The sequence below is a fragment of the Elephas maximus genome, chromosome 24 (assembly GCF_024166365.1).
Source record: "Elephas maximus indicus isolate mEleMax1 chromosome 24, mEleMax1 primary haplotype, whole genome shotgun sequence".
NCBI classification, from domain to species: Eukaryota; Metazoa; Chordata; class Mammalia; order Proboscidea; family Elephantidae; genus Elephas; species Elephas maximus.
In genome coordinates, this window is record NC_064842.1 from 46,128,094 (window position 1) to 46,142,293 (window position 14,200).

The 14,200-nt window shown below is 41.1% G+C and overlaps 1 protein-coding gene across 6 annotated transcripts in view; it reads left to right on the forward strand.

Annotated features, from left to right (window-relative positions):
* NPL (N-acetylneuraminate pyruvate lyase) overlaps positions 1-14,200 on the forward strand; it is a 63,971-nt gene that overhangs the window by 12,724 nt on the left and 37,047 nt on the right. For all 6 annotated transcript variants that reach the window (XM_049868284.1, XM_049868280.1, XM_049868281.1 and 3 more), the window contains exon 3: positions 11,232-11,305. In XM_049868284.1, the coding sequence (XP_049724241.1) occupies positions 11,232-11,305 (74 nt within the window). The remainder of the gene's footprint in view (positions 1-11,231; positions 11,306-14,200) is intronic.

Genomic DNA, 14,200 nt, shown 5'->3' on the forward strand with positions numbered 1-14,200 from the left:
TAATTGCTGTCAATAAGTTGTACACTTGTAAAAAGTCCATCTTTCAGCCAAAGGTTAGACAGGGTCTATAAAACAAACTAACACACTTGAGGAACATGCTTCTAGGTTCAATCAAGTATACAAGACCAAATGGGCAACACCTGCCCAAAAGCAAAGACGAGAAGGCAGGAAGGGACAGGAAAACTGGATGAATGGATACAGGGAACCCAGGGTGTGAAGGGAAAGGGGGAGAGTGCTGACACATTGCAGGGATTGCAACCATGTCACAAAACAATTTGTGAATAAATTCTTCAATGAGAAACTAATTTGCACTTTAAACTTCAATCATCTAAAGTATAATAAAAAAAAATTTTTAAAGTTGAATTGGCAACTTTTGATAAGTATATTTATAATGACGAAAACAAAAAGAGTAGCTGCTGAGGCTACTCATGGAATTTGGTTCCTTGGTTTGGAGGTTTAGGGTCATGGTTTCATGGGACATACCAGTTAATTGCCCTAATGACATGTTTAGTGCTTCTCTTCTACCTCCTGGTTCATTGTGTAGTGCTTGGGGTCTTAAAAGCTTGCAAGCAGTCACCCAAAGCACAACAGTTGCTCTCTATTCACCTGGAACAACAGAAAGAGAGTCAGGAATAGGAGAATATGAAATGTGTGACTAATTGCCTCCATGAACAGCTGCCTCCTTTGCCATGAGACCAGAAGAACTGGATGGTGCCCAGCTACCATTTTTAAATATTTTGATCAAAGATTCCATAGAAGAATCCTAGTCAAAAGGGGGAAAATGCAGAACAGAATATCAGATTCTCATGGACTGCAGACTTTCTGGAGCCATGGAGGGTGGATGAACTCTGGAAACAGTTGCCCTGAGATAATCTTTAAACCTTAAACCAAAATTACCACCTAAAGTCTTAAAACCAAACTATAGCTTAACTAGTAAAGAATGTCTGCCTTGAGCATTATGCTCTTTTAAGAACTTTCTAAATGGGATCAATGTGACAACACCAACTCAAAAGATTTAATGGAAGTCTTGGGGGCAGTGAGTTTATGTTAAACGGAAGGAAAATTCAGAAAAGGAGGGTGAGAATGGTTGCACAACATGAATGTAATCAAATTCAGTAAACCGTACGTGTAGAAATGGTTGAATTGTTGTGTTTTGCTATATATATTCTCAACAACAATAAAATTTAGAGAAAAAGTAACCCTTTTTAGATGTCTGATTTCTTTGAGGAGACTTGGTAATTCCAAAGGCTCTAAGACCAAGGACATTTTCTGAGTGAGTCTGCTCTGCCTCAGAAATGTTACCGTTAGTGTCACTCTTGTAGGTTCAGGGCATTTTACCAGAGGAGCAAACTGTTGTCTGGAAGGGGGCAGGTTTTGCATCATTCATTAGCACCCCTAACCTGGGGTAGGTTAGTGAGCTTTGTCAGATTAAGGAACCTGACATCCACCAAGTCCTGAGTGAGGTTGACAGGGGAAGGGAAGGATGAATATAGGTGGAAAGCATGTCTGGTTGGACACTACCCACTGAGACTGTAAAACTGTGTGTAGTTCACTGAGGAAGAAGGGACTGTGAGGCCCTTCTTTACCAGCTACACACGCGCCTAGGTCTGCCTGAGCCAAATCCCGAGAGAGAGGAAGATATCAGAAAAGGGCCAAATAGGAGCTCTAAAGGAATTTTGTAGGGAAGGAGCATCATAAGGTTCCATCTTTATTCTTCCAAACCCAGCTCAAATGCTTCTTTTTTTTTCTTTTCTTTTTTTTGAAGCCTCCTTCCCAGTCTCCCTGGTTGTAATTTGTCAGTTACTCCTCTGAGCTCGCATATACTTTATTTTTGACTCAGTCGTAGCCTTCATCATATTTTCCTTTATGTTTTAGTTATTCATATACACTATCTTCTTTACTGAATTAATGTAATAGTGAAATGGAAAAGCATCATACAAGTGTGGGGATAAGCTGCGTGTGAAATCAGCAATTGTGGTGGTTCTGCGTCATTGTAAGGTCTCTCATCACCCCTTCTTTACCCAAACTTTGTCAAACACCTGCTGCATGCCACGTGCAGTTTAGAAATTGCAAGCTATGGAAGAAGGCACAGCCTCTGCCTTCAGGAAGTTTTCACTTTAGCCTGGAAAGTGGGCATAAACAATGTATAAAGTGATATTCATATTAGAAATGCAAACTTCTTTGGTGAAAGTGTGAAGGATTTCCTGTCTTTTCGAGTCAGGAATAATAGCGGCAATAACTATTGTGTATTTACCCTGAGCCATAAATAACGCTGAGCGCTCGTGCTAGATGTTGAAGTGGGCGTTCTCTGCTGAGTTTAGAGTCTACTTTGGAGATCCACACCTATACCCTATAGCCTAACAGACCGAGTAAGTCACTTTCTGTCCTTAAGAATTCCAGAAACCAGAAACAAGCTCTCCAGCTTGCTTTTCAAAATGAGAAAGGGTTTATTGGATTAAACCCAAAGAATGCAAATCCAAGTGAGAACAGGGCATATCCCCGTGAAAGCTCTGCAGGTTCCTCCCTTGTGAGAAGGCTAGCCCTGCTTTCCATGTCTTTGTTTATGTGGCCTGCTTAGGGGAGATGTGTGTCAAAGGGTCCCTGAAAGTACAGGAGCCACCATCTTTGAATTTGTGACTCCGACACAGGCCACTGCCCAGTCTAGTTTTATTTCCTGTTTCCGATCTGTCATTCCAAAGTCCCCTGGATCTGCTGCAGCTGTTTCCTGGTTGCTTGCATAAGTAGATGGACATCATTGGTCAAACCCAGAATTGGTATAACACAAAGCCCCTGCTGACTGTTCTTGCTTCACAGAGTTTATCATAAGTCAGGAAGAGGTAATGGGAGCAGCAAGGAACAGGTGTACTGTAAAGGTATGGTTCCAAGTAGTCCAAAAATGGCTGAGGCAGAGAGATTTCAAAAAGTTGAACAGGTTAAGCTGACCAAAGTAAGTGTCCTAAGATGAATTATCTAAGCCAGTGAACTCCCCCATCTTATCATTAGGTAAGAACAACCTAAGTTCGTGCCTGTCCTGCATTCAGGAAGCCACCTCAACACGACTGAGACGCCAGGATTTGGCATTTGGACAAGTGGAGCAGAGAGAGTGGGAAAGTGTTATACTGGAATACGAGCCACTGTGGAAGAACCTTGCTTCCATTTGTAAGGACAAATACAAATTAAAAGTGTTAAATTCCCCTGGTGAAAAAAAGAAAAGGGGCTCCCCTCCTCCCTTGTTCTTTTAAAATTCACTTTAGATAACTGTAAATTGTAAATTCTTTCTTTGTCTCTTTAAAAATTATGTAAGTATATCTCCAAGGATCTGGAGACATATAATTTTATTTCTGTTGTTGTATACAGCAGAACATACACCAGCTCAACAATTATTACATGTACAGTTCAGTGACATTAATTACATTCTTCGAGTTGTGCGACCATTCTCACCCTCCTTTTCTGAATAGTTTCTCCCCCATTAACAAACCCACTGCCTCTTAAGTTTCCTACCTGATCTTTCGAGTTGCTCTCGTCAGTTTGATCCCATATAGATCTTAAAAGAGCACAATGCTCAAGGCATTCTTTACTAGTTATGCTAAACTATTGTTTGGTTTTGAGTAGACTTCAGGGAATATTTTTGGTTTAAGGTTTAAAGATTATCTCAGAGCAGTAGTTTCAGGGGTTCATCCAGCCTCAATGGCTCCAGAAAGTCTGGATTCCATGAGAAATTAACATTTTACATTTTCTTGGCTGGCAACTTTTTTCCTTCAATTTTTTAAATAAGTCATCCCATTGCCTTCTTGCCTGCATGGTTTCTGCCAAGTAGTCCGAGCTTATTCTTATTGGCTCTTCTTCGTAGGTGACTTTTCGTTTATCCCGAGCTGCTCTTGAAATTCTCTCTTTATCTTTGGTTTTGGCAAGTTTGATTATAATATGTCTTGGTGACTTGTAACATCTACCTTGTATGGAATTCAATGAGCATCTTGGATAGATATCTTCTCATCTTTCATGATATCAGAGAAGTTTTCTGCCAACAAATTTTCAACCATTCTCTCTGTATTTTCTGTTATCCCTCCCTGTTCTGGTACTCCAATCACTCGTAGGTTATTTCTCTTTATAGAGTCCCACATGATTCCTAAGGTTTCTTCATTTTTTTTTTTAATTCTTTGATTTTTCTTCAATTATGTTAGTGCCAAGTGATTTATCTTCAAGTTCAGAAATTCTGCCTTCCACTTGTTCAATTCTGCTCCTCTGACTTTCTAGTGAGTTGTTTACTTCTGTAATTTTATTGTTAATCTTCTGAATTTCTGATTGCTGTCTGTTTATAGATTTTTCCAGCTTCTTAAATTTATCATTATGTTCCTGAATAATCTTTTTAATTTCTTCAGTTGCTTTATCTGTGTGTTCCTTGGCTCGTTCTGCATATTGTCTCATTTCCTCCTTGATGTCTTTAAGGGTTCTGTATATTAATCTTTGTGTTCTGCCTCTAGTAATTCTAGGAATGCGCTTTCATCTAGAAGATCCCTTGATTCTTTGTTTTAAGAGCTTGTTGAGACAATCATGGTCTGTTTCTTTATGTGACTTAATATTGACTGTTGTCTCCAAGCCATGTATAAGTTATTGTATTAGTTTATTTTATGTTTGCCTACTGTGTCGTAGCTTCTTGCTTTGTTTTGTTTTGATATGCCCAGATGAGTTGCTTGAGTGTCCCAGCTTGATTATTTTTGCCTTTGGAGCTCTGATGTCCTGTCCCCAGATGGCTAGAGTCTAGGAGTCCATTCACTTTTCTTGTATGAATTCAGCTCAGGTGTCCAGGTAGCTGATCATCAAGTGTGTGGTACAGGCTCTGTCCTGCAGTCTTAGAGGGGCAGGGGTGATGGCGTAGGTACCGGTATCTGGTTGCAGCAGGGGGTCACACTGTGAACAAGGCAGGGGACTGAGAATCTTCCCCACGTGTCTCTGAGGAAAGCGTTTCCCTGATCCATAGAGCGTACAGGTGGGTGGGTTCTGCAGACAGACCATGGGCACCCAGTGTTTTGGGTTGTAAGGACTGGGAGTTACCAGTTATCCTTGGACCCCTGTCATGGGTGGCTGGGTGACCTGAGTGGAGCTACCAGTCCTTAGGCCCCTGATCTGGGTAGGTGAGGACCCTGTTTAATAGGCAAAGCAATGTCAAACATTGAACACCCAACTCTCTGCCGCACAGCTGAAACAGTTGGAGTCTGCCAACAAGGGCCTATTCTCCTGAAGTAGGCCCGCACAGGTCCACACAGAGAGGAAAGGTACTCAAAGTCCACGGACTGTTTATGCCTGGACAGGTACCACTTCTGTCCTGAGCTCCCCCAGTTAGTGGAGCTGGCAAATTATCTTTTCCCCCAGTTGCAAATTTTTTCCTTCTCCAAGGCCAGGAGGATGGCACCAGGTACTCAACAGGGCCTATCTCAGGCCCAGGGAATTCAGCCACTGAAGCCGGCCAGGGGGCGGGAGGGGGCGCAGTAAAATATATGCAAGTGCTTAGATTTTGCCAAGAGCGCTGTTCTTAGGTTCCGGAGGTGTGAGTAGGCTGTGTGGCTGGCTACTTCTCCCTGAGGAAACCGCAGCTGAACGCTCGTACCAGCCCGCCGCCGCAGCTCCGGGAATGGTGCCTGAGGACTCCCCACGACTCAGGTCTGGTAACTCCTCTCTGCTTCTGAACCGTCTCTTCCTCCCCCTGCCCCTCAGTTCATTTTCTAAGCTTGTCTTTGATGCTCAGGGCTATTCGCTTTTCATAAATATACTCGTTTCAATTGTTTTTTCGAGTCTTTGTTGTGAAGAGGGCTTGCTGGAAGCGTCTGTCTATTCTGCCATCTTGGCCCCGCCTCCCATTTTACATTTTCCTAGAAGCCACTTCTTTGAAGTGTAACTTGAGGTGATCCTCCCCTATATTGCTGTTTCCTAGAAGGAGATAAGCATTACCTTAGGTAGCCTAGCCTTACCTCTGGCAATATAAAAATGCTGAAAATTAACAATAGTATCTTAAAAACATGAATTTAATGATAATTTAGATTCCATTCTATCCTTGAAATCTCTTTTAATGGATTACCTGTGATGTATCACATTATGGTTTAATGCTTGTTCCATAATAAAACTTCTGTTCTTCTACTTTTGTGGAGAGGTTTTGTTTTTAGTAACTTTTCCCTAACAATTGGCGAAACGAATGGGGTAGCCCAGGCAGTTTCTGAATTGAGTGGACCAGCTGGAGGTCCGTGGCCACGCGACAGTCAGGTAAGAAATCCTAAATTACAGCAAGTCTCCTTCAAGCTCTCCTCTGTTGGAGTACTAGCTGGGTGAACCACTGTATGCAAATTCAAGATTTTAGTATTGAATAAGCATGGGGTAATATGGAATCTAAAATCCCCTCAGAATCACCATAAGATTTTATGGTAGAGAAGTATGGGAAGCCAGGAATGTTGCTTGCAGGTCTTTATCTTAAACAGCTAAAGTCTTTCTGTCATATTTGGAATAAGTATAGTTGTAAGAATCCAGTTTTGCAATGGCCTGAGAATGATTCTTTTGTTTCAGATAAATTAACATATTCGTGGAGGTTTTCCAACAAATGAATTACTGGTACTTATGAAATGAATATGCAGGAGTTCGTGGGTGGCACATATGGTTAAGCACTGGACTAGTAACCAACCCAGAGGTGCCTTGGAAGTAATGCCTGGCAATATGCTTCCAAAGCATCACAGCCTTGAAAACCCTATGGAGCAGCTCTACTCTGTACACATGGGGTCACCATGAGTCGGGACCAACTTGAGAGCAACTAACTACAACAACAAATGGGATGAGTATCATTCTAAGAGTAAAGTCTAAAAGGATTTTGGATAGCCAGAAGGAAAGATTGAAGAAAATAGGAGAGGAATATGAGAATTAAAGGCACTTTATTTTTCATGACATCCTCCTCCTCCTTTCTTTGTTGTTCCTGCCCCCTCTGTTTCCCCTGTTTGTCTTTATCCCTCCCTGTCTCAAATTGATTTTGGGAAAGAGGAAGCTGATGATCTCTTAGACAAGTGGTTCTCCTCATTAGTGGGTCCTTCTGGAAAGGAGGAAGGCACAGTTTCTTTAGCCAGTAATGAGTTACCAGTGCTGTTCAAGGACACGAGTTTGTGTTCCTTGGTGGTTAGCTCTGAGCCCACTTCATGTTTAGCCCTCCCTGTATCCTTTATTGAGAGCTCAACTAGAAGGAATAAAACTGGTTATAAAAGAATTAGAAAAACAAGGGACAATTAGAAAAGGTCATTCACCCTGTAATAGGCCCATACTTCCAATTAAAAAAAAAATGTAAATTTGATAAAGATGGTAGACCACCACATAGATTTGTACAAGATCTTAATAAAATTAACTTGTTGTCCCATTAACTCCCGTAGTCCCTAAGTCTGCAATTGTTCTGATTTTATACCATCGTCTGCAAAATTTTTCTCTGTAATCGATCTATGTTCTTTCTTTTTTTTTTTTCTGTGCCTGTAACAGACCAGTCTAAATTCTTGTTTGCTTTTACTTATGGAAGAGCCCGATATTTATGGCAGAGGATTCCCCCTGCTATTTTCTCTTGTCCTTTAAGGAAAATCTTAGAGAAGTTTGTCCCACCAGAGTGATCTATAATTATTCAATATGTAGATGATCTGTTAGTAGCCACAGAAACCAAAGAGGAAAGCAAAACTGAACTTTGGTTTTGTTAACAATTTCTGGGTTCATAGAGGCATAAGGTCTCACTAGACAAATTACAATATTGCCAACCTGAAGCCTTGAAACAACTGAAATTGGCTAAAGCCTCTTCCCCAACATTGGGAATTCCAGTTTTTAAAAAAATCTTCGCACTTGTTTTGTCCTGTACGTAAAGGTGCTGCTAGTAGAATATTAACTCAAAGGTTGGATCTAGCCTATAGACCAATAGCTTATTTTTCGGTTCTTCTAGATGACATGGCACGGGGAACACCCAGGTGACTAAAAGCTGTAGCAGCCACCTCCATTCTTGTTGAAAAGGCCTAAGCTCTAACTTTGGGACATTTGACTTAATTTGCAAGTCTCACATGCAGTTGACTGCCATCTTATAAGTGCATAAAACCCAGCATTTGTCAGTGCACTATCAAACTGGTTATAATCAAGCATTGTTATCAAATCCAAATATTGTGCTGAGGAGATGCAGTCTTCTAAATCCTGCTGCTCTCTTGCCAAATCTTGACCAAATGGATGATAATGCTTATACAATGGTAATAGAAGACACCAGTCCCTTACCTGATTTATCTGATGTTGCTATTCAAAATGCTGATGTGATAATGTTTACCGATGGGTCATATGCATGTAATAAAAATGGCTTGCTTAAGACTTCTGTAGTGACTTCTCAGAAAATTCTAGAAGATTATGTTCACACAGTAGTTAAGAGCTACAGTGAGTTACAGCTATTAAACAAAAGGTCAGCAGTTCGAATCCACCAGCTGATCCTTAGAAACCCTATGGGACAGTTCTACTCTGTCCTGTAGGATCACTGTGAGTCTGAATCAACTCGATGGCAATGGGTTTGGTTTTGTTTTTTTTTAGGCCGCTGAATTAATAGTAGTTACTAGAGCTGCAATTCTTAGTTCTAGACTTAAAAAGTGAATATTTACACTGAAGTAACTGTGTTTTGTATCTGTCATGCAACAGGGCAAATTTGGAAAAACAGGAAATTCTTGACTTCAGTGGAAACTGAAATATCTCATAGAAAATTGATAGCTAATCTGCTAGAGGCCTTACAGCTTCCTGCTCAGATATCAGTAACTCACTAGAGCTCATGTGGGTCAGAATGACAAAATTTCTAAGGGCAACGATTTTGCTGACAGAGCTGCAAAGGGCACTGTTAAACCATGGACGACCCCAAAAGCTCCTTAATAAAATAAGAAACTTTTATTCATTTCCAAAAGTGTGCATCATGGGGGAAAAAAACCAGACAATTGGATCAAAAAAGGGGGCTAAAAGAAATTCTAGTGGACCATGGGAATTATCTAACAAAATAATTCTTGTACCTCAATCCCTGTTTGCCTGGTTAGTGTTGTGTCATCAACAAGATCATCTGAGTAAGAGGAAAATGTTAAAGGCACTAGATTCTTACTATGCCAACTGAAAAAGATAAAACTATTGAAAACCTATTAAAGAGATGTGCTATTTGTCAACAAAATTCTTTACGGGTTACTCCCAAGGTAAGTGCAGGAAACTTTCCCTGACCAACTCTACCAAAAACGTGGTGTTGGTTAAATTTCACAAAATCAATGCCCACTAAAGGTAGGAGATTTTGTCTACTTGTGGTAGGTATGATGTCTGGATGGCCTGAGGTCTTTCTTTCTTCAAAGGTTAATGCTCAGACAGTGATGACGATTCTCCTAATATGCATAATTCCCTCTCCTGGAATACCCAAAATCCACCAAACCAAACCCACTGCCGCTGAGTTGATTCTGACTCCTAGTGACTCTGTAGGACAGAGTAGAACTGCCCCTTAGGGTTTCCAAGCCTGTAAGTCTTTAAAGAGGCCGACTGCCACATAGCAGAACATATTAAATCGGACAGAAAAAGTCATTTTGTTTCTACTATTGTCTGAAAATTATGCAAATGTTTGCAGGTTACTATAAGCTATTATATGTCCCTTCATCCTCAGTCCTCTGGGCAGATAGAAGAAATAAATAAAGGTTTAAAAAATTAGTAATATTAAAAACATGAGTGTAATGGGTTGTATCTGCTTAGCTGTGTAACGGTTAAGATTCCTTTCCATCTCTGTAAACTCTGTAGTAGATTACTCGTGATACATCACATTCTGGTTTTAATGTTTATTCAATAATTAATCTTCTCTTTCTCTTCTGTTTTTGTGGGGAAGTTTTCCAGATTGAGAGTAGATTTTGTTTTTAGTAACTTCTCAGCACCTCGGAGGCCTAATGACTGCATCATTGGTGGTGGTGGCGGTGCTTCTGGTTGTCATCAAGTCAGTTCTGACGCAGGGTGGCCCCGTGTATATCAGAGTAGAACTGTAGTCCACAGGATTTTCAGTGGCTGATGTCTTGGAAATAGATCACCAGACCTTTCTTCCAAGATGTTTCATAGCTACAGTGACGTATACATTTTACCGAATGGCTGGCTCTGCTTCACTAGCGGGCTTGTTTTCTCTTTGCATACTGTGGGCAGTTGGTTGCCTGTGCATTGGCTCAGCATCTAGCCCTTTAATCAGAGTCAGCTGTTTTCAATTCTGTCTCTGATTGTTTCTATTCCTTTTGGTGCCTTCCCTTTGGTGTCTTCCTAGATGCATCAGATATATTGTTTTGGTTTTCTTTTTTAGGAACACAATAAGTAAAGATGTAAAGAATGTTAATAAGGCTAGAAATAAATTAGGATTCTTTGACCCCACTGACAGAAGTACAAGAGGCAGCTAACTGACACTACGTGGTCTTGGCAACATTTAACCCAGATTTGCCACACAGTTTTCCTTTGGATTTTCATTCTCCATTCCTGATCCGCCCTACCTGCATTTTGATTCAGGCCAGTCACTTTATACTGTTTGCATGCATGTCAGTTTCTAGATTTTAAAATCAAAGTGATTTTAAGGAAAAAGTTTCTTAGTGCCTTAAGCATCAAATCCTTACAAGGTCAGTGCTTCTCACACTGCAATATACATGCAAATCATGAGGATCTTGTTTAAATGCAGATCTGGACTGGGTAGGCTTGTGTGGGGCCTAAAGTTCTGCATTTGTAAGATTAAAAATAAAATTTTCACAATATTAAATTTGTATACGAACTCATAAACTTTATTTTTCAGTTCACGAACTGGGGAACGTCTGGTTTGGAAGCCAGATGAGTTCCGAAGCATGCTACAAAGCAGACGGGTTTTTATAAGCAGAGACATAACACGGTATAAGGAAGCTGTACTGGGCAAATATACTGGCGGGCATTTTCTTTCCTTATTTGGGATTAAGGGGAAATTTTGAACTAGGTTAAACTGAGCAGGCAAGTTCTGATTGGCTAGCTTTGGTTTCTGTTTCTGGGAGAGTCACTGACTGACTGGGATTTCAGCTCCTGGGAAGGTTAGGCATGTACAAGAAATAGAAACTTTGGTTTTGGTTTGCTGACGTGGGGCTCAGCACAATGACTCCATTTTAGATCTAGTATAATCAGGTTAGCAATAAATAACAATAAGAAAGACTTTAAATATGTATTCTTTCCGTTTCCCCTTTGTCTTTTAGAGAAATCAACTTTTCAGTAATTGGTCGGTATGTGGACTATCTTGTGGAAGAACAGGGAGTGAAGAGCATTTTTGGTAAGTTTTTCTTTTGGGATTACATCTCTCTAGCTTAGTCCTTAGAAGGCAGTTCCTATCTGGTTACTAGTCAGGAGGTCACAGTAGCACTGGTGGTTATTACTGAGCCTGGCTAAACTAACACAGTTTATGAATTTGTAGACTCACTAATTTTAGACCTACAAAGCACCTCAAGAGGTTATCTAATTTGGTGGTATGCCTTCAAAACAGCTAAGGTATTATTTTCATCCTAATTTAGAGATGAAAATCTATGGCTCAGATATGTTACCCATTCGGGGTCTGAACCCTGTAGCAGTCAAGCCAATGAAACATACTCCAAGTCAGAAAGACAGAGAAAGCTTATTAGGAGGTGACACCAACAGGAGGGCCCCAACAGCAACACAGGCTGTTCTTTATGGAGTCCCCCAAAAGCAGTTTTTACATCAGAGCTTATGTATAATTTTGACAAGGATTACCTAATGTCTTTGAGCACGTAGCCCACAGATGGTCATATATATCACAAAACAACTACAAGAAGCTCTTTAGTAAACTAAAGTTATGCATGTTGGACATCTGGACCCTAATCTACATGTTTGTAAGAGGCTGAAAAAAACTTACGAATCTCTCAGGTGGTGGAACTGGCCTGCCAAATCCACTCTGACTGAGATAAGGAACAAGAAAGAAAGTTGCAGACCAAGAGCGCCAGGCGGACTTCCTAGCTGCTATCTTGCAGGCTGCAGGCCATTTCTCAAGAGAACAAAAAAGAGGATAGAGATCAAGGTCACAAGAGCTGAGAGGGCTCCTCACCCCTTTGGAAAGAGACCAGTGCAGCTGGTGCAATAAAAAAATGCTTATAGATTACTTAGAGTATCATTATGGCGTTAGTTATGTCAAGCTCTCAATCACCCATTTTGAAAAGGAGTTAGGGTCACAAATGTATTATTTAGGTTGCCTAAGGCTATTCAGCTAAGAAGTGGTAGAGTAACAACTAAACCCATGCTTTCTAGCTGTTGAAAACGGGCTTTGTTCCATCTTCGCCTGACCTTTCAAATTATGAATGTAAGACTGTAAATGGAGCACCCAAAGGAATCACAGGTCTAGCAGTTATCCCCATTTATTCATAGACAGTGGAATTAAAAAAAAAAAACAAAACTCGGGCCTTAAAAATGTTAAGCCTGAGAACTGTACTTACCTGGAGCCGAGCTACCCCATGTATTGTTTTCGGGGCTCTTTGCCCCTTGGGTTGGTTTTCATTGTGAGGATACTACACCTTGACCCAGACCGACAGAAGCCCCTTCAGAACTGGGGGCACCTGTTGTTATTACCAGAGCAGGTTAAAACTTCTGTGAAAAGGTGTTCAGGCCACATGTCAAAATTGAAACCTGATTACAGAACCATTTCGTGCCCTCCTCGCCCCCAACCAAGCTCCAAACCGTAGTAAGAAGCCTGATTCTTACTCCTTAAAGAGTATGGTGAAGAAGCGGGAGCATCCCTTCTACAGGAACACTCTCCAAGTGTGCCAGGACCACAGAGAATGATAAAAGCACTCTTCCCACACCCCATTACCCTCCCTCCCAACCACTGCTCGGTGCCTGAACAGCCAAAGTGCTGCTATATGCATTAAAGAAACAAAAAGCAAACCCACTGCTGAGTTGATTCTGACGCATGGTGACCGCATGTGTTATAGAGTAGAACTAGTAGAACATAGGATTTTCTTGGCTGTAATCCTTACGGAAGCAGATCGCCAGGCTTTTCTCCCGTGGTACCAATGAGCTGGTTTGACCCACCAACCTTTCTGTTAGTTGTGGAGCACAAACCACTTGTGCCGCCCAGGGACCTTGCATATGCATTAGGCCCCAGTAATGTATCCTAGTACATTCGCATCCTTTCTTTGATCCGTCATGGAACAACTGCGGTAAAGGGAAAGATGATAGGTTTGGAATCACACAGATCTGGATTCAAGCTTATTTAGTGTTTCAGAACCTTGTATTTTATCTGTAAATGAGAATAATAACTCCTACTTTGCTGGGTGGTTGTGAGAATAAGTGAATATGCAACAGCATGTTTGGCACAAGAACAGTTAATCTCTTTTGTGATTCCTCATAAATTATCATTAAAAAATGAGTTGTCCTGGAGTCAGACTATAGACAGAGGTAGTTTTTGATCTCCAGTAAACACCAGTGCCCTCATGAGTAACTCCCACTCATGACCTCCTTGACACCCCAGTACTGGATGGCGTTCATTTTCCTGCTATTCAGTCACAAACACAGAACTGGGTGGTGAGGTTTGGAGATTGGCCTAAAGTGTGGGTAGTTATTTCTGTCTCCATTCAAAATCCCTGATAACAAGGACAGATTTCTAATTACAAGTCATAATTAGCCTTCCTGCTGCTTTTGGCAAGGCGAAGGTTGAAAAAAAGACTGAGTCTGAAGTGGAAATGGAAATACATCATGCTCCCCCCGCCCCCAGATTCTAGCTGTCAGTCAGATACAAAACACTTCCAGACTTTGATAGGGAGAAGCTTTATTGAGACAGAAAAGGGGAAAAGGGACTATTATAGTACTGGGCCCAGTAGAGTTGGGAGAACACTCTGACCATAAGGTCTGCAAACATCTCAAAGAGGGGAAAAACGTTTTTCTTTTATAGAGAGAAAACAAGCATCGAAAAAACCCAGGTATGGGGAATTGGGATGAGCAGGCAACGTCATGGGATAGTAAGGCAGAATGTTTTACGCTGAGGTCAGCCTGTTCTCTGGCAGTGGCCCTTAAAGAGGGGAGTATGTTGCCTCAAGCTGAGGGTGAGCCAAAGTTCAGGAACTTGGGGGAAGGAAAGATGTTTAACCAAGGTTTGGTTAGCAAGCACTTTGTTTCCGATTGATCAGTGGGGACAAGCAACTCATTTACTCATTTGACAGGC